The 18108-nt window shown below is 41.7% G+C and overlaps 1 protein-coding gene across 4 annotated transcripts in view; it reads right to left on the bottom strand.

The window, feature by feature from the left end:
* Window positions 1-559: 559 nt before the first annotated feature.
* Window positions 560-18108, bottom strand: part of ELAPOR2 (endosome-lysosome associated apoptosis and autophagy regulator family member 2) — a 175768-nt gene continuing 158219 nt past the window's right edge. For all 4 annotated transcript variants that reach the window (XM_056573385.1, XM_056573384.1, XM_056573386.1 and 1 more), the window contains 7 exons: window positions 15785-15974; window positions 8794-8887; window positions 8449-8550; window positions 6168-6294; window positions 3945-4123; window positions 2305-2470; window positions 560-1526 (listed from right to left, as the gene is read on the bottom strand). In XM_056573385.1, the coding sequence (XP_056429360.1) occupies window positions 1467-1526; window positions 2305-2470; window positions 3945-4123; window positions 6168-6294; window positions 8449-8550; window positions 8794-8887; window positions 15785-15974 (918 nt within the window). In that variant the 3' untranslated portion in view covers window positions 560-1466. The remainder of the gene's footprint in view (window positions 1527-2304; window positions 2471-3944; window positions 4124-6167; window positions 6295-8448; window positions 8551-8793; window positions 8888-15784; window positions 15975-18108) is intronic.

Genomic DNA, 18108 nt, shown 5'->3' with positions numbered 1-18108 from the left:
TGTTTATTTTCTTAGCAATATGTATTAAAAAGGGTTGTCTCTCACATCATCACTTACACACTAGTTTCTTTGGCATGGGACATATTTCGGCCAAATAGAATATCCATTTACACACACCACTTTAAATTGATACTGGTCTAACACGGGGACAAAATGGATATATTCATCCAACCTTATACCATTATAAGTATACACATTAAAATAAAGGTATACAGTATGAACATGGCAGAACAGTAAATGTATAATGCTTTTCACAGTAAACCATTCCATAATTGGACAGTGATAAGTGAAGTACATAAGAAAATGGGGAGAGATTTTGTATATATAGCTGTATAGAAAATGTTCATAGTCAGTGAAAAGCTTCCTATTCATAACATTCTCTTCCAAAACTGGGCAAGCAAGAGCATAATAGAGCTTTCAAATCCAGCTCATTGCAATAGCTCTTTTCGTAGGTACTGTTCCTCTTTCTGGACAACCTGTCGTCATATAGTGATGGGTCACAATTTAGTAAGCAGGCATTTTGGTAACCAATTCTATAAAACAGTAATAAAATCTTAAAAGCGCCGATACACAGATTTTTTATTACTGTTAACCCCTTTCTGAGGGGAACTACAGTGATCCACCTTGTTGTATCTAGGCTGCTCAGTTAGCTATCCCAGTGCGCCGGTACTAAAACTTTTTCAATTCTATAAAACATTTCAAGAAACTTAATACACATTGTACTGCCTAAGCGTGCCCTGGCAATCCATACAATATACTGCTTTAAAGCCTTCTAAGAGAATAGATCTGAGATGTATACCAGATATAGACCATAAAAAAGTGTGATGAAGTCCCCTTGAGAATGCAATATGGTGTTGGATCAAATCAACCTCAACAATTGGCACATTGTCAGCCAAAGATTTTGAAGTGGAAACCCCTACAGTACATGCTCCTTCTAAAACCAGGGGAGGGTTACAAGAAATGTAATGTAAGTATTAAAAATGCTAAAATATCTGTAACGGAAACCAATGAAAATATATGAAAATATTAAATTCACAATTTTTTACTTCTATTGTGGGAAAGATATTTATCTTACTTCCTTCAGTTACAATTTGTAGTAGAAAGAGATGGTCACTTTTTTTTACTATATTCCAGCTTAGATTTAAAACCTAATTTGGTGGTAAATGTTAACAGTTCTGTTTCTGTGCAACAAGTGTCATAGGATGGACACAACATGCACAAGCGACACACAATAAGCATAACATCTTCAGCATCACTTTGCTCGTCCTGAGATGAACTTTAAACTTCCATGTATTCCATTTTTGACAAAATACTCTGTAAGGTAATAAGGCAGCCAAGATTTTACTATGTTGTGATACTTCAGAGCCTCTTTAATCTTCATTGGTACCGTATACTGATTTCTTCTTATGATATGTTTTTTCCTACAAAAATTTTTTTTTTACAGTCTGAAAGGCAATATCTGGGCTTCATATATGTTGTGGCCGTGAAGATTTCAACTGTACAGATTCAAAACTGTGTTCTTTCTCCTGTAACAATAAAAAGAATTGGCACATGGTTATGAGTTACTGGGAACCCCCACGATCTCTACTGCAGCACCCCTGTCATCTGGTGCACGGAGCGACCTTCGCTCCTGATGACTGGCGATGCAGGGGCCGGAGGATCCTGACATCACAGCCCCACCCCCTCACAACATCACACCCTGCCCCCTCAATGCAATGTATGGGAGGGGGCGTGACGGCCGCCATGCCCCTCCCATAAACTTGTATTGAGGGGGCAGGGCGTGATGTCACAAGGGGTGGGGCCTTGACGTCACGATCCTCCGGCCCCTGCATCGCCAGTCATCAGGCACACAGGGAAGCTCACGATGCACAAGATGAGAGGGGTGCTGCACGTGATATCACGGGGGTTCCCAGCGGCAGGACCCAAACGATCAGACATCTTATCCCCTATAATTTGGATAAGATGGAGGGGATAAGATGTATAGGGGCGGAGTACCCCTTTAAGGGGGTACTTCCCAATGACTACTACTTTTATATGCCCTAATTACAACCCCCATCAGGACTACATGCCAGATTGGAGAGCCATTATGAAAGGGTGACTTCCAGTCTACCAGTGTATGGCTGGCATGTAATGCTACGTTTCTCCTGCAGTGGCCATTAAAAGTGTTATTTATGGTCAAACATGACTTTTCCCAGTGACAATAACTGAATGCTGGACCTGCGTAGACCATGCCAGCTTCCATTTAAGAAGGGGCTGCCTCCATGTTTTCTAATGCAGTGAACAACTTATATAAGTAAGCCTTACCTTTGTTGCAAGTGACTTTAGTTTTCCCAGCAACGACTGTTTATTGGAATATACCACGTCATCGTCATTGTCTTCTCCTTCCATTATAGCACAGCTGTCTGGAGCAGGAAGCTCGCACTCCTTGGAATTAGCTGTGATGATAAGCTTGGAGTACTTATATTCAAGCCTTTTAATAAAAACAATGTTATTAATGTAAAGGTTTATAAAATGGAAACTAGAAATTATTAACTGGTATTGTGCTCTGCTATACCACAATCAGATAAAAAAAAGACATCTAGAAATGTAATATTTCAGATAATATGATCTGAGATATATGAGAGACAGTTAAACCCCAGAGATTATTCACCTAAAATGTATTTTCAGAAAAATCTGATAGGGGAGTGGAAAGCTGCTTTCTTCCTTCTCTGCTGTCAGTACAGTTTATTTATCATGTTAAACAATCTGCTTCCTAGATATATCCTGTATAATGCTATATACAAATTTTGGAGAAACTGTCAGACAACAAACACATTTCTAGCATTTCGCCTGTCTTTTTAATAGTATTTTTGGAGTAAAGTTTTTGTTCCTAATTTCAGAAGATTATACCAATAATATCAGGTTTTTCCATAAAAAAGTTATATTATCTAATGATAATAATTCCTTTTTTATGTAGCAGCAACATATTCAACAGCACTGTACTGAGCTTGTTAGCACTCAAACTGGACCCTGTCCCCTTTAAAAACAATTTTAATTCCAATCTACCTATCAGTATGTTTTGGACTGTGGCAAGAAGACCATAAAAACACAGGAAGAACATACAAACTTCATGCGGATGTTGTCCTTGGTGAAATTTAAAAAGGCAACAGCGCTAGCCACTGAGCCCCCATGCTGTATGTATTGTGACACTGTGGCAAGGGAAGGGTGTATTTCCCTAGCTCACCCTGGTGAAACCTCCATCTGTGGCCTAATTAATGAGGCAGCAGAAAGGGGAAGTGTGTTTAAAAAGAAGATATACACAATAGTTGGGGATCTCCCTAGAAGACAGCAAGGTGGCTGTAGGGAGAGGCAGGGGTCCTGGTGAGGAACACACAGCCTGAGCTGTGAGTGGCCCCAAAGAGTGGTGTGGATGAGACACACAGCAAGAGGTTGCAAATGCTGTGTGTGAACAGTGAGTAGAAGGTTAATTGTCTCACACTATAGATTGTGGACTGCAGCCACAATCTATCTTTTCATTTCACTTACTATAGCATGCAGTGTCATGCCAATCAATGCACTATGGATCAATATGTGTGAGGTTATTTTAATCTTGGCTCATTAAACGTTAAGTTTTATAGAAGGTTACAGGAGGCATAAGTTTAACTGGCCGGGAAAAGCCCACCAGTGGATAGTCAGGGCATGCTGGATTGTTTAGTTGGTGACTGGGTGGTCTAGGGTTTTTGTTTTGTTCCTGTGTTATGTTTTTATTTATCCTGCAACCTGTTTAATAAAGCTGGCGAGGGGCCGGACTTGCATAAAGTACTGTAGTTTGCCGGTTTATTGAAGTGGAAACGTGTCCTGTGGCGGTGTCAAGGACAATCCCAGAGCTATCCCCAGGGAGAAATCCTTACAGTATATACACAGAAATAAACCGATACACAAAATATATACTAGAGTATACTTACTTCTGATTTTTCTTCCAGAAGTAGCAGGTCAGTGCAACAAGCAGAACTGCTACAAAGGCACCCACCCCAGCACCCACTTTTAGCCAGAAGTCTATTGATTCACACGCTGCTGTTCTTTTGTCTGGAAGGGGGATTCCTCGCATGCAGAGCTTGGGTTCATTCCAAACATAATGTGTTTCCTAAAATATAAAACACAGCAACTGTAATATCTAAAATCTGCCTTAAAGGGGTACTCCAGTGAAAAAAAAAATTCATATAAAATGGCTCCAGAAAGTTAAACAGATTAGTAAATTACTTCTATTAAAAAATCTTAATCCTACCAGTATTTATGAGCTTCTGAAGTTGTGTTGTTCTTTTCTGTCTACAGTGCTCTCTGCTGACACCTTTGTCTGTCTCAGGAACTGTCTAGAGTAGGAGCAAATCCCCATAACAAACCTCTCCAACTCTGGACAGCTCCTGAGACAGACAGTTATCAGCAGAGAGCACTGTTGTCAGACAGAAAAGAACAACGCAACTTTAGTAGCTGATAAGTACTGGTAGGATTAAGATTTTTTTTACCGAAGTAATTTACAAATGTGTTTAACTTTCTGGAGCCAGTTGATATTTTTTTCACTGGAATACCCCTTTAAGTATCAATCTGAAAACACATTTTCATGCATTTTTTATTTTGTATCAAAGGAGTATATATTTATTACACAGGGCAATAGCATCCTAGTCAGACGATAAACACAACGTGTAATAGGGCCCTAGGGTGCAAGGGATATCAGAGGTCGCCTGGAACATAGCTCCTGCCTTATGAGAGGCTAAAGCCCCCTTTTGCTTTAATATCGCAGCCGTGTGCTCTTATTGGCTGCTTTGTATAGGCGCAAGCCAAGCACCACCAACGGTTCCCATCCAACCTAAGAGAGATTGAGATGATTTGCAGAGAAGAATGGTAGATAATCTCCAAGTCCAGGTGAGTAGACCTTGTGGCATCATCCCCAAGAAGACTGGAGGATGTAATTGCTACCAAAGGTGCTTCATCTCAGTACTGACTCAAGGGTCTGAATACTTATTTCAAAGCAACATTTTAGTTTTTCTTTTTCAATAAACTATAAAAGATTTGACTTTGTCATCACAGAGGACAGAGTGCAGAATGATAACGGAAAATGTGAACAAGACTGCAGAATAACAAAATGTGGAAAAAACCTTCTGAATGCATATATGATCCTTGAAAGTAAATAATGCTTTATTTTATAGCAAGTAAATACCGTATTTTTCGTCCTATAGGACGCACCGGCGTATAAGACGCACCCAATTTTTAGGGGCAAAATCTAATAAAATAAAGATTTTGAACCCAATAATGGTCTTCAACCTGCGGACCTCCAGATGTTGCAAAACTACAACACCCAGCATGCCCGGACAGCCGTTGGCTGTCCGGGCATGCTGGGAGTTGTAGTTTTGCAACATCTGGAGGTCAGCGGATTGAAGACCACTGCAGGAGGAGGAAAAACTCACGTGTCCCCACCACTCCGGACCCGTCACCGCTGCCCTGGATGTCGCTCCATCGCTGTCGCCGTGTCCCCGTCGCTCTGGAACGTCTCTGGAACGTATCCTCGCTCTACGTCGCCGCCATCACATCATTACGCACGCCGACGCACGTACGCGACGACGTGATGACGAGGAAGGAGAGCGCCGGCCATACAGGGGATCCCTGAACGGAGAAGACACCGAGGAGGCAGGTAAGGTCGTCCCCCCCGGTGTCCTGTAAGCACTAACCCGGCTATTCAGTCGGGCTGTTCGGGACCGCCGCGGTGAAATCGCCGGGTTATTGTCACTTTCCCTTCAGACGCGGCGGTCAGCTTTGATCGCCGCATCTGAAGGGTTAATACAGGGCATCACCGCGATCGATGATGTCCTGTATTAGCCGCGGGTCCCGGCCGTTGATGGCCGCAGGGACCACCGCGATAGGTGTGTGTATTCGCCGTATAAGACGCACCGACTTTTCCCCCCAGTTTTGGGGAAGAAAAAGTGCGTCTTATATGGCGAAAAATACAGTAGCTATTATAAGTTGTGAAGCTTGACAACGTGTGAACATGGTCTATACACAGCAGTAGGAAAGCTGCCCAACCATTACTACACGATAGAGGTGGACTTCAGCCCATACCGCTCCCTATAAACATGTAAAGGTGATGTGAAGACCAATGCTTACATGCTGAATGTCAATATGTTAGATATATATACCTGATGACCCTTTTTACAAGCCCCTTCTATTTTTTGGTAGTCATTTTCTGTACAAAGTGGGCATGCTTCTGCTGTTTCCCAGAGAAAATAAAAATTGCACCCATCACATGTACCTGCAGGACACAGTCTAAAAAAAGAAAAAGAAAAAGAAATGTATAATGATAGATTGTAAATAGTAACATAAAATAATGTACTGATGTTATGTTATTGACGTGTGGGGATTTTATTTTCATTGTTATGCTGTAATAGTATCCAATAATGTATAGTCCTGAATAACTAGACGTTTTATGCATACTTTAGGCTGTGTCAGAGGCTTCGTAGACCCCAAGCTGGAATGTTTGCAGAAGGGCATAGCTAACAGAGCTGGAAGTAGAAACTGCTATACAGTCCAGAGTGGGAGCTTATACTCCATACACATAAGCTGGTGTTAAAGGGGTACTCCCGTGGAAAACTTTTTTTTTTTTTTAAATCAACTGGTGCCACAAAGTTAAACAGATTTGTAAATCACTTCTATTAAAATTTTTTAATCCTTCCAGTACTTTTTAGGGTCTGTATACCAAAGAGAAATCCAAAAAAGAAATGCATTTCCTCTGATGTCATGACCACAGTGCTCTCTGCTGACCTCTGCTGTCCATTTTAGGAACTGTCCAGAGCAGCATATGTTTGCTATGGGGATTTTCTTCTGCTCTGGACAGTTCCTAAAATGGACAGCAGAGGTCAGCAGAGAGCACTATAAACTATAGACTTAAATAGAGGTTTGTTCAAGAAATGTTTTTTTCCCTGCTGCCAATAGATGCAAAAAACTTGCAACAGATATGGCACGCTACTGATTTAGAATTGGCATTGGTTATTTCATCTATGTGTGAGTGGGATTTTGTAAAACCCAGATTTACTTCCATTGTACAATTACAGAATAATTGAAAATAATTGAATATGTTATAATATTTGTTACTATACATATCTGTTCAAACTGCTCCATTGAAATTATCACTTAACTTAAGGACGCAGACTTGTTCACGATTTAAAGGGAATAATTCCTTCAGAGAATACCTGTTGTTTTTTTTATTTTTTTATTTTTTTTTGCTTATATAATTTTTATTAGTTTTTTTAACAAATTACAATTTAGTTTGTTAATACCTGTTGTTTAAATCTGGTTTTTCTGTTAAACATATTTTTTAGGGATGTTTGGTGATTTTGTTTTCAAATGTTGTTACTATCTATATTTTAAAATAATCCTAAAAGTTTGCAGTTACCATTCTGGCCACTAGGCTTAAAGGGGTACTCCGCCCCTGGCATCTTATCCCCTATCCAAAAGATAGGGGATAAGATGTTAGATCGCCGCGGTCCAGCTGCTGGGGACCCCGGGGATCGCCGCTGCGGCACCCCGCCATCATTACTGCACAGAGCAAGTTCGCTCTGTGCGTATTGACGGGCGATACAGGGTCCGGAGCAGCGTGACGTCATGGCTCCGCCCCTCATGACATCACGGCCCGTCCCCTTAATGCAAGTCTATGGCAGGGGGCGTGGCGACGGCCACACCCCCTCCCATAGACTTCTATAGACGGGGGCGGGCCGTGACATCAAGAGGGGCGGAGCCGTGACGTAACGATGCTCTGGCCCCCGTATCGCCCGTCATTACGCGCAGAGCGAACTCGCTCTGTGCAGTAATGATAGCGGGGTGCTGCAGCAGCGATCCCCGGGGTCCCCAGCAGCAGGACCCCGGCGATCTGACATCTTATCCCCTATCCTTTGGATAGGGATAAGATGTCTAGGGGCGGAGTACCCCTTTAAAAATAAGTTAAGACTTTCTGTTCTGTACAGACATAATTACAGTGTCACCAGTGTATAGATAACAGAGGTACCCACAATAGCTGTTGCTCACAGATCAGCCTCTTCCTTCCTCTAAAATGACTTTTGCAAAGTTCCCATTTATATCAATGTGACAGATTCATTCTATTGCTGCCTTTGTCCATTTGTAGTTTTCAGGAGGGAGATGGACAAAAAAATTGCTATTTTTTGCATTATCTTTTTTTTTTATCAAGGATGTGACGCCAATTGTGCAAGGGAAACAGTTCTTGTACTGCAACAGTATGTCACAGTAGAGAAACAGCCTACTGCCCAGGTTGTTCTGCTATGGCGCTGTGTGTGGGAATGGGGGTATGGTATGTGAAAAACTATTGACTTATTTGTGAAAAATAACTGAAAAAAATGACATATTAAAGGGTTTGTAAAAATAACAATGAAAAAATGAAAAGAAAAGTTAAATGGTGGCACTATTTACCTGGGCACTGAAATTGCTCCCTGACCAGGATTTGTGGGATCACACCGTAGAGATATAACTGTAGCTCTTCCTTTTTCACATGATGAAGTAACCGAAGAAGATCTGTGTGAAATACAATAATAAATACATAAAAACAACACAATTTTTTACACATTGGTATCAAGATGATGGGTAAGAAAAAAAATACATAATCTTATTACATTACCATCTGCACATTATTCTGCACAACCCTACAGCTGTGTCCTATAGACTTTTGGGGCACATATATCTATTTTTTATAACTTTATGGCATTTCAAACATGCTCCATAAAAAGGCAAATACATAACTTTGTTTTGAAAACTTACTTGAAAAAGAAATTTATATTGGGTATCTTTTTCTGAGAAGGAAAAATGTCAGGTTTCATGGTAATTCCATCCAGAGTTCGGTCGGTTGTAGCACCTGCAAGTACATAAATAAAAAAAAAGTTACAAAAAGACTAGGGAAAGAATTTAGATAAAAATGTACCTTATACTTGATAGTATCTGCATGCCATATTGGGGTGCTAATAAAACATCAAATTGTACTGTTGATATTTCAGTCAGACGCCATTTTGAAGCTACTTTAAAAAAAACTACAATCTCAGACTGCAACACCAACAATTGCTAGACTATAAATAAGTAGACTGGATTCATGCTGTACGGTTCCACAATATGGCACATCCATAGTATGTGCCAATACTGTACCTCTGTATAAAAATGTGTTATGGAATAATATTTAGTATAACAGCAGTTTGCAACAGCCAGTTTAACTAATATACTATAAACAATAAATTATTTCCTATGCATATTTAACTGTAAAGGCAATATTACACAAAAGAAGAAGATTTATATGTACTAGCCAATTTCTACCAGCAGCAAACAGTGGCCCAGATTTATTAAAACTGTGTAAGACTGTGCAAACTTAGACTAAATAGCCCAAGAATGCCCCTGATTAATGGTAAATCTGCTGTTTGATAAATCTTTCACATTCTTAAACTGTTTAGTCTAAAGTCTGTCATACATTTTCAAAAAATGTTGGCCAAACAAAGTTCTCTTCCAATCTCCCCATACACATGAATGTTTGACACAGCCAAACGTTTCGGTGTTCTCCATAGGGAGGGGTAAGCCTCAGTTGGACTTCTCTGCATCTTATGTCTTCCTTAAAGGGGTACTCCGCCCCTAGACATCTTATCCCCTATCCAAAGGATAGGGGATAACATGTCAGATCGCCGCAGTGCCGCTGCTGGGGATCCCCGGGATCCCCGCTGCGGCACCCCGCTATCATTACAGCACAGAGCGAGTTCGCTCTGCACGTAATGATGCGCAATACAGGGGCCAGAGCATCGTTACGTCACGGCTCCGCCCCTCGTGACGTCACGGCCTGCCCCTTTCAATACAAGTCTATGGGAGGGGGTGCGGCGGTCGTCACGCCCCCTGCCATAGACTTGCATTAAGGGGAAGGGCCGTGATGTCACGAGGGGCGGAGCCATGACGTCACGTGGCTCCGTCCCCTGTATCGCCCGTCATTACGCACAGAGCGAACTCGCTCTGTGCTGTAATGATAGCGGGGTGCCGCAGCGGGGATCCCGGGGCTCCCCAGCAGCGGGACCGTGGCGATCTGACATCTTATCCCCTATTCTTTGGATAGGGGATAAGATGTCTAGGGGCGGAGTACCCCTTTAAAGATTGATACTTCTAAGAAAGAGGGAGTACAAATTTGAGGGAGTAACCCCAAAACATATCATTGAATTACTTTTACTAATTTTATTTTGTTTTTTATATTTTTATGAGTAAAGAAGTATACATTTAACTACCCGTTTTGGAGACTCATGTGGAAGCGCCAAAGACAGAGCCCTTCTTCAGCATTCTACTGTTCCTGTGACAGACCAGGTCAGCCAAGCAGCCAAAAGGTAGTGGGTGACTAGTGTGTAGGTGACAGCTGCATTCCTTTTTCCTCAGGTGAGAAGCCGCCTTTTGGGGCCACAGAGAATGAGGTTCACTATTCCTTAGACTTTATGTTATCACACAAGGTGCTGCCCTCCTGCTTCTCTTCTTTCCTTTCCTCTCCTTACAGTTTAGACTAACACTTTAGAAAAACACCCCGGGTAGGTAAGTAGGTCTGGCACTAATACTTATAGCCACTGTTCACATTGGGTGGAACATACGTGCGGTAGCGTGCACCATACACTACCAGGTTCGGGGTGCTCACTCTCCAAACTACAGTTTATGCTACACAAGAAATAGAGGTAAGAAGAGGACCCACTGTAGTAAAACTGCAACTTTATTATCTTCGGTGCATACAAGTCATAGTGGTGGGGATATACAAGCGTGCGGGTTGGGGAGCTGAAATCAGTGCGACCAACAGCTAGTTGGCTTTAACTGAATCTTGTGACAAAATTCTGGCGCACAGTGTTACATCAAAAGCCACATTCCCTTTAACCCCAAGCCATGTCCCCTTTTGCAGAGACCACAACCCTTTTGTCAGACACATAGGCAAACGTGTCTAAAACTAAAAAATGTGGTGCAAGCCACATAAAAAAAAAAAATTGGGGGGGCAAATTATGGCAGAATGTTTAAAAATGTTCTAAAATCTTTTTTGATATTTGTGATATTTTACCTTCTTGTTTTATACCTTCTTGCTCCAATGATACCAGATGAATGGACTGTATAGAACTATAAAGAAAATGATTGTACAGGGTGGGCCATTTATATGGATACACCTTAATAAAATGGGAATGGTTGGTGATATTAACTTCCTATTTGTGGCACATTAGTATATGTGAGGGGGGAAACTTTTCAAGATGGGTGGTGACCATGGTGGCCATTTTGAAGTCGGCCATTTTGAATCCAATTTTTCTTTTTTCAATAGGAAGAGGGTCATGTGACACATCAAACTTATTGGGAATTCCACAAGAAAAACAATGATGTGCTTGGTTTTAACGTAACTTTATTCTTTCATGAGTTATTTACAAGTTTCTGACCACTTATAAAATGTGTTCAATGTGCTGCCCATTGTGTTGGATTGTCAATGCAACCCTCTTCTCCCACTCTTCACACACTGATAGCAACACAGTAGGAGAAATGCTAGCACAGGCTTCCAGTATCCGTAGTTTCAGGTGCTGCAGAATGGGCAAAACAAAAATTGGAACAGGACCCTCAGTTTACGCAGAAGATTTTGTTCAGTGATGAGGCAAACTTTTATGTGAATGGTGAAGTTAACAAACAAAACCACCGCTATTGGTCTGACACTAACCCACATTGGATAGATCCCTCCAAGACTGTTGGAACACAAAAATTGATGGTATGGTGTGGCATATGGGGTACAAAGATAGTGGGGCCATTCTTCATCTATGGAAACTTCAAGGCCACTGGATATGCGAAATTGCTACATGATGATGTGTTTCCCTCTTTATGCACTGAAGCTGGCACGTTCCCTGAGTTTTTCCAGCAAGATGGTGCACCACCACATTATGGGTGCCAGGTCCGAGCATTCCTAGATGAACAGTTTCCTGGAAAGTGGATTGGTTGTCGTGAGCCAGTTGAATGGCCCCCAAGGTCTCCCGATCTGACCCCCTTAGACTTTTATCTTTGGGGTCACCTGAAGGCAATTGTCTATGCTGTGAAGATACGAGATGTGCAGCACCTGAAACTACGGATACCGGAAGCCTGTGCTAGCATTTCTCCTGCGGTGTTGCTATCAGTGTGTGAAGAGTGGGAGAAGAGGGTTGCATTGACAATCCAACACAATGGGCAGCACATTGAGCACATTTTATAAGTGGTCAGAAACTTGTAAATAACTCATGAAAGAATAAAGTTACGTTAAAGCCAAGCACATCAATGTTTTTCTTGTGAAATTCCCAATAAGTTTGATGTGTCACATGACCCTCATCCCATTGAAAAAACAAAGTTGGATTCAAAATTGCCGACTTCAAAATGGCCACCATGGTCACCACCCATCTTGAAAAGTTTCCCCCCTCACATATACTAATGTGCCACAAATAGGAAGTTAATATCACCAACCATTCCCATTTTATTAAAGGGGTATCCATATAAATGGCCCACCCTGTATAATGGCGCAAGCCAAAATCTCAGCATTTTCATCAGATGTAACGTGAACTCTGATCTCATTTAGAATCATATCACTATAAGCCTGTCAGCGCTGCAGATAATCACCATTTGAGCAATAAAAAGACATCTGTTTGTTGTCTATCATTTCCAGGAAGAGACTGTCACGTTTCCCAAGCAAAACCTAAGGGATGCCTATAAAATCACTTCCAGGCAAATACATATGCAGTGGTCAGTGTCCGCTCATAAGGTTATAGGAGGTGAAGAGCTCATGCACTGATATCCAAAGGGCAAGATTTCTGTAACTTCTTAACTACAGCTAGACAGAACAACGTCTTATTATATCATATAAACACACTTAGGGCCATACATGGCAGCCAAGTATCCATCTTACTCAGAACACAGTAAACTAGATCTGTGCGCTTCTCTTCTAGCCAGGATCCCAAGTGTCTCCATGTATCAACATTCAGAAAGACTGGAAATGGCAGCAGGGATCACATTAGTAGTTATGGGCATCACCTCCGGTACTTGTCTGCACTAGTTTTTACACCAAAGGCCCTATGTGGATGTAACTGGACATTTACTAAGCAAAATGCGCCAGAATTGTCGGCCTAACTGAACCAAAATGGCATAGATAGCATTACTAAAAGGTATTATGCATTTAAGACACTTTTTAAGCCTTTCTTAAAGGGGTGCTTCAGGGAACTAGTCTTTTAGACACCAATAGGAAATAAGGGGGAGATTTATCAAAACCTGTCCAGAGGAAAAGTTGCCCAGTTGCCCATAGCAACCAATCAGATCACTTCTTTCATTTTTAACAAGGCCTCTGCAAAATGAAAGAAGCGATCTGATTGGTTGCTATGGGCAACTGGGCAATTTTTCCTTTGCACAGGTTTTGATAAATCTCCCCCTAAGTGTCTGATTCCAATGGGTCTGACCACTGAAAAAATGCCTAGAAAAAAAGAGGAAAATGTAATACTTTTCAGCAGATTTTCCTGAAGAAAATAAAAGCATTGTCTGAAGCTTTTTACCCTGTTTTTTTTGTCTGTGATTTGTCGCAATTTTTCCTTTATGTCATTTTTTGCGACAAACAATTGCGCCAAATGGTTTAGAACAAAATCACTGATTTCACTTTGTTAGTCGTGATTTCAGTTACAATCATTCTTTGGTCTGGAATTCATTAATTGCGACTTTTCGATTTGGCGCAAGTTTAGGCGCAAATACCTTCATTTAGGCGCAAATCTACACCATGAATAAAGTGACAGAGAAAATAGCTACAACAATAGAACGTCCCAAAGTCAGATTTACTGCCTGGAATTCTGGGGTCTGCGCCTTTTGTAGGGCTACATTTGTGCCAAAATTACAATCATTTTGGCGCAAATATGCTCCATTTGACGCAAAAAAAACGTACATAAAATCACACATTGCTACACCATTATTGATACATGTCCCCCATTGTCTTTGAGGCATTTTATACATACACTTCAATTAAACATCTGCCCACACAAAAACACTGAAAAACACATTGGGGGGGTATTTATCAAAGGATTTATGTGTCTTTTTTAATGTAACTTTGGCGCAATACTTTGGCGCAGTGTCTTTTTGCGCCAAAGTTTGGCGCATTTTCTCCACTGTCATTTTTACAACTTTCTCAAAATCACACGGTCCTGTGTGTGATTTCAACTTTAGTCAGTAATTCATCATTTGCGCCAATCGATCTTTGGCGCAATTTTGGCGCAAATCCTGTTTTTTTGGCGCAAATCACCGCCAAGAAATGTTGCATTTGGAAAACACACTTAGCAATGTATGATAATGTAAAGGCGTCAAAATACATAAAAAAGGGCTGCTCAATACTATCCTGAGGAACCTTCACCCTCCGTTGAGCCATAATTGGACATGGCCGCACAGGTTCAGGAAAAGTAAGCACTAAAGCAGTGGTCTCCAACCTGCAGACCTCCAGATGTTGCAAAACTACAACTCCCAGCATGCCCGGACAGCCGTTGGCTGTCCGGGCATGCTGGGAATTGCAGTTTTGCAACATCTGGAGGTTCGCAGGTTGAAGACCACTGCACTAAAGTACCAAATAAAATAAAATAAACTACCCAAGTTGAAAATAAAATCCATTTCACATGGTGGCTATAAACCCCACAAAAGAAAAGAACTCATGTCGCTTGCTGATATACTGCAGGAGGGACTCCGAAATGGCTGCTCTACAGGGTAAAATACGCTGTGTAAAAGGCGCTGTGAACAGCTGATTTCAACATTTGAGCCAAAATTACTAATAACTTGCACCAAATGATAAATTTGGTGCATGTCCACGAAAACCAAAGTGAAAAAAAAAGGGTAAAAAGAAACTGTCAATAGGCAAAATTGATAAATACCCCCCAATGGCCCTTATTTACTAAGAGTATTGTGTAGGTTTCTTTGTGGGTTTTAATTCCCTACAATTTATTTCCCACGGTATTTACTAAGGTTTCCCTACATTTTCCACTTTCCCTACACTCTGCTTTTTTTTTTTACACATGCTCTGATCTGTCTGGTTTTCCTCAGCTCAAATCCATTACATTTTCTGTGGAAACCTTAGTAAATATGTTGGGTTTTTGTGAAAATGTCGGGAACACGGCCCTTTTCGGAGACCACGCCTCCTTTTCTTAGCGGCCATGCCCCTTTTTCGGGTTTCTTAGCAAAATGGAGAGTTAGTCAGGGTTTCCTCAATTCTGGCGCACATTCTGGCGCAGACAGAATTTCTGCCGCAATGCGACAGAATCTGGCGCACAACCCGACATGTCGGGTTTGCAATATTAAATGAGGGCCAATGTGTAAGGCTGGGTTCACACTACGTTTTCTCCCATACGGGAGCGCATACGGCAGGGGGGAGCTAAAACCTCGCGCTCCCGTATGCCTTCGTATGCGCTCCCGTATGTCATTCATTTCAGTGAGCCGGCCGGGGTGAAACGTTTGGTCCGGTCGGCTCATTTTTGCGCCGTATGCGCTTTTACAACGGGACCTCAAACCGTGGTTGACCACAGTTTTAGGTCCGGTTGTAAAAGCGCATACGGCGCAAAAATGAGCCGACCGGACCGAACGTTTCACTCCGGCCGGCTCATTGAAATGAATGACATACGGGAGCGCATACGAAGGCATACGGGAGCGCGAGGTTTTAGCTCCCCCCTGTTGTATGCGCTCCCGTATGGGAGAAAACGTAGTGTGAACCCACCCTTAGATAGGTCTTGTAGTTGTATATTTGGCTTACCCAGGAAGGCATCAGCCAAGCTGACCGACTGTGATGACAATGCTGTGCGGAATCCTTTGCTGTCGGATGGAATGATAGTAGACTGACAAACAAAAGTCTTGACAAAATTGGACATGTCCTCTGCTTCTGATTCCATCTCTTTCATGGTGACATCAGTGATGTTGTCAGTACACACAGCCATCTTTTCCCCCTATGACAGATAAAGACACATTTACCATAAATAAACCAGACTTTTTCTTTAGTGAGACTATAGCATTTACTGCTTAAGTTTTTAGGAATTGAAATCAAACCTCAGAGAAGAAATTATGTTAATCGGTTTACAACACCCGCAAGAACCCAATTCTTTTTAATAGGCACACTTTTTACAGTATTAAACCCTTAAACATTGCAAATTTTGGCCTTAAAGTGAATTTCCAGATTTTAACACCATATAGTTTTAGGTCAAAAATTCTGAGCATATTCATTTCTAAATATATCTTAATAGCAGCCAGAGCTCTATTTTTCTGTGCTTTAAAGGGGTACTCCCACCCCAGACATCTTATCCCCTATCCAAAGGATAGGGGATAAGATGTCTGATCGCGGGGGTCCCGCCGCTGGGGACCCCCGCAATATTGCATGCGGCACCCACATGCGGCACTCATGCCCCCTCCCATAGACTTGCCTTGAGGGGACGGGACGGGGCGTGACGTCACACAGGGGCGGAGTCCTGACGTCACGGACTTCCGTTCCCGTGGTCGCGACCCAGACCCTCCAGCGCTTACGGACAAGAAACAAGTGGGTGCCGTATGCAATATTGCGGGGGACCCCCGCGATCAGACATCTTATCCCCTATCCCCCTCCCATAGACTTGCATTGAGGGGACGGGACGGGGCTTGACGTCACACAGGGGCGTGGTCCTGACATCACGGACTTCCATTCCCGTGGTCGCGACCCAGACCCTGCAGCGCTTACGGACAAGAAACAAGTGGGTGCCGCATGCAATATTGCGGGGTTCCCCAGCGGCGGGACCCCCGCGATCAGACATCTTATCCTCTATCCTTTGGATAGGGGATAAGATGCCTAGGGTGGGAGTACCCCTTTAAGTCCATTGCATAAACAAGCAGCTAGGAAACTACTGCATACTCTCAATGTATAAATTGTATTCTGTCACTTCTTACCCCATGAGGTGGCTACAAGGAAGCAATTAGAATTTTATATTTTAAATATGCCATCCAGGAATAGAAGAACAGAGCAGATTTCTTTAAAAAAAAAAAGCACCACACCTGTCCATAGGTTGTGTGCGGTATTAGATTTTGGCTCCATTTACTTCAATGGAACTGACCAGCAATATCACATACAACCCGAGGACAGGTGTGGTGCTGTTTTTGGAAGAATTATTATTTTTTTTATCCTGGATAACCCCTTTAAAGAGGTACTCCAGTGAAAAACAATGTTTTTCATATCAACTGGCTCCAGAAAGTTAAACAGATTTGTAAATGACTTCTATTAAAAAATCTTAATCCTTCCAGTACTTATCAGCTGTTGGTGTTGAGTTGTTCTTTTCTGTCTGACAGCAGTGCTCTCTGCTGACACCTCTGTCTGTCTCAGGAACTGTCTGGAGTTTTCACTGTTATCAGACGGAAAAGAAGGACTCAACTTCAGCAGCTAATAATTACTGGAAAGATTACGATTTTTTAATAGAAGTAATTTGCAAATCTGTTTAACTTTTTGGAGCCAGTTTATATGAAAGAAATAGTTATTCACCAGAGTACCCCTTTAACTCCAGAACTTTTACCATATAATATATATATATATATATATATATATATATATATATATTCAAAAAGGAATGGAAGCTTATACTGCTGTGGGTCCACTGGTTAACCATAGTTTGAATACATTCAGTAGATTTCCCAAATGTATAATTTTTTTTCTTTTTTTGCAGGACTCAAAATCACGAGTTTAGGTTCTGCAAAAAGAGTAGAAATTTGGGAATAAGACCAAATATAGGCACTAGTAGACCACATTCAGGTCAATAGACCTACAAGGTACAGTGGTCCCTCAAGTTACAATATTATTTGGTTCCAGGACGACCATTGTATGTTGAAACCATCGTATGTTGAGACCAGAACTCTATGGAAACCTGTTCTGAAGCCACCAAAATGTCATCCAAAAATAGGAAAAAGTGAGGAATAAAGATATATAAGTAGATAACTAATACAGATAAAGCAAATCCTTACATATAAAAGTAAGAAAGAGCTGCTGGAAGCTGTAAATCACTGTCTATGTCAGTGTTTCCCAACCAGGGTGCCTCCAGCTGTTGCAAAACTACAACTCCCATAAAC

The sequence above is a fragment of the Hyla sarda genome, chromosome 4 (genome assembly GCF_029499605.1).
Source record: "Hyla sarda isolate aHylSar1 chromosome 4, aHylSar1.hap1, whole genome shotgun sequence".
In the NCBI taxonomy this organism is placed as follows: domain Eukaryota; kingdom Metazoa; phylum Chordata; class Amphibia; order Anura; family Hylidae; genus Hyla; species Hyla sarda.
The sequence above is the reverse complement of the archived record's forward strand: the minus strand, read 5'-3'. Positions and strand labels throughout refer to the sequence as shown.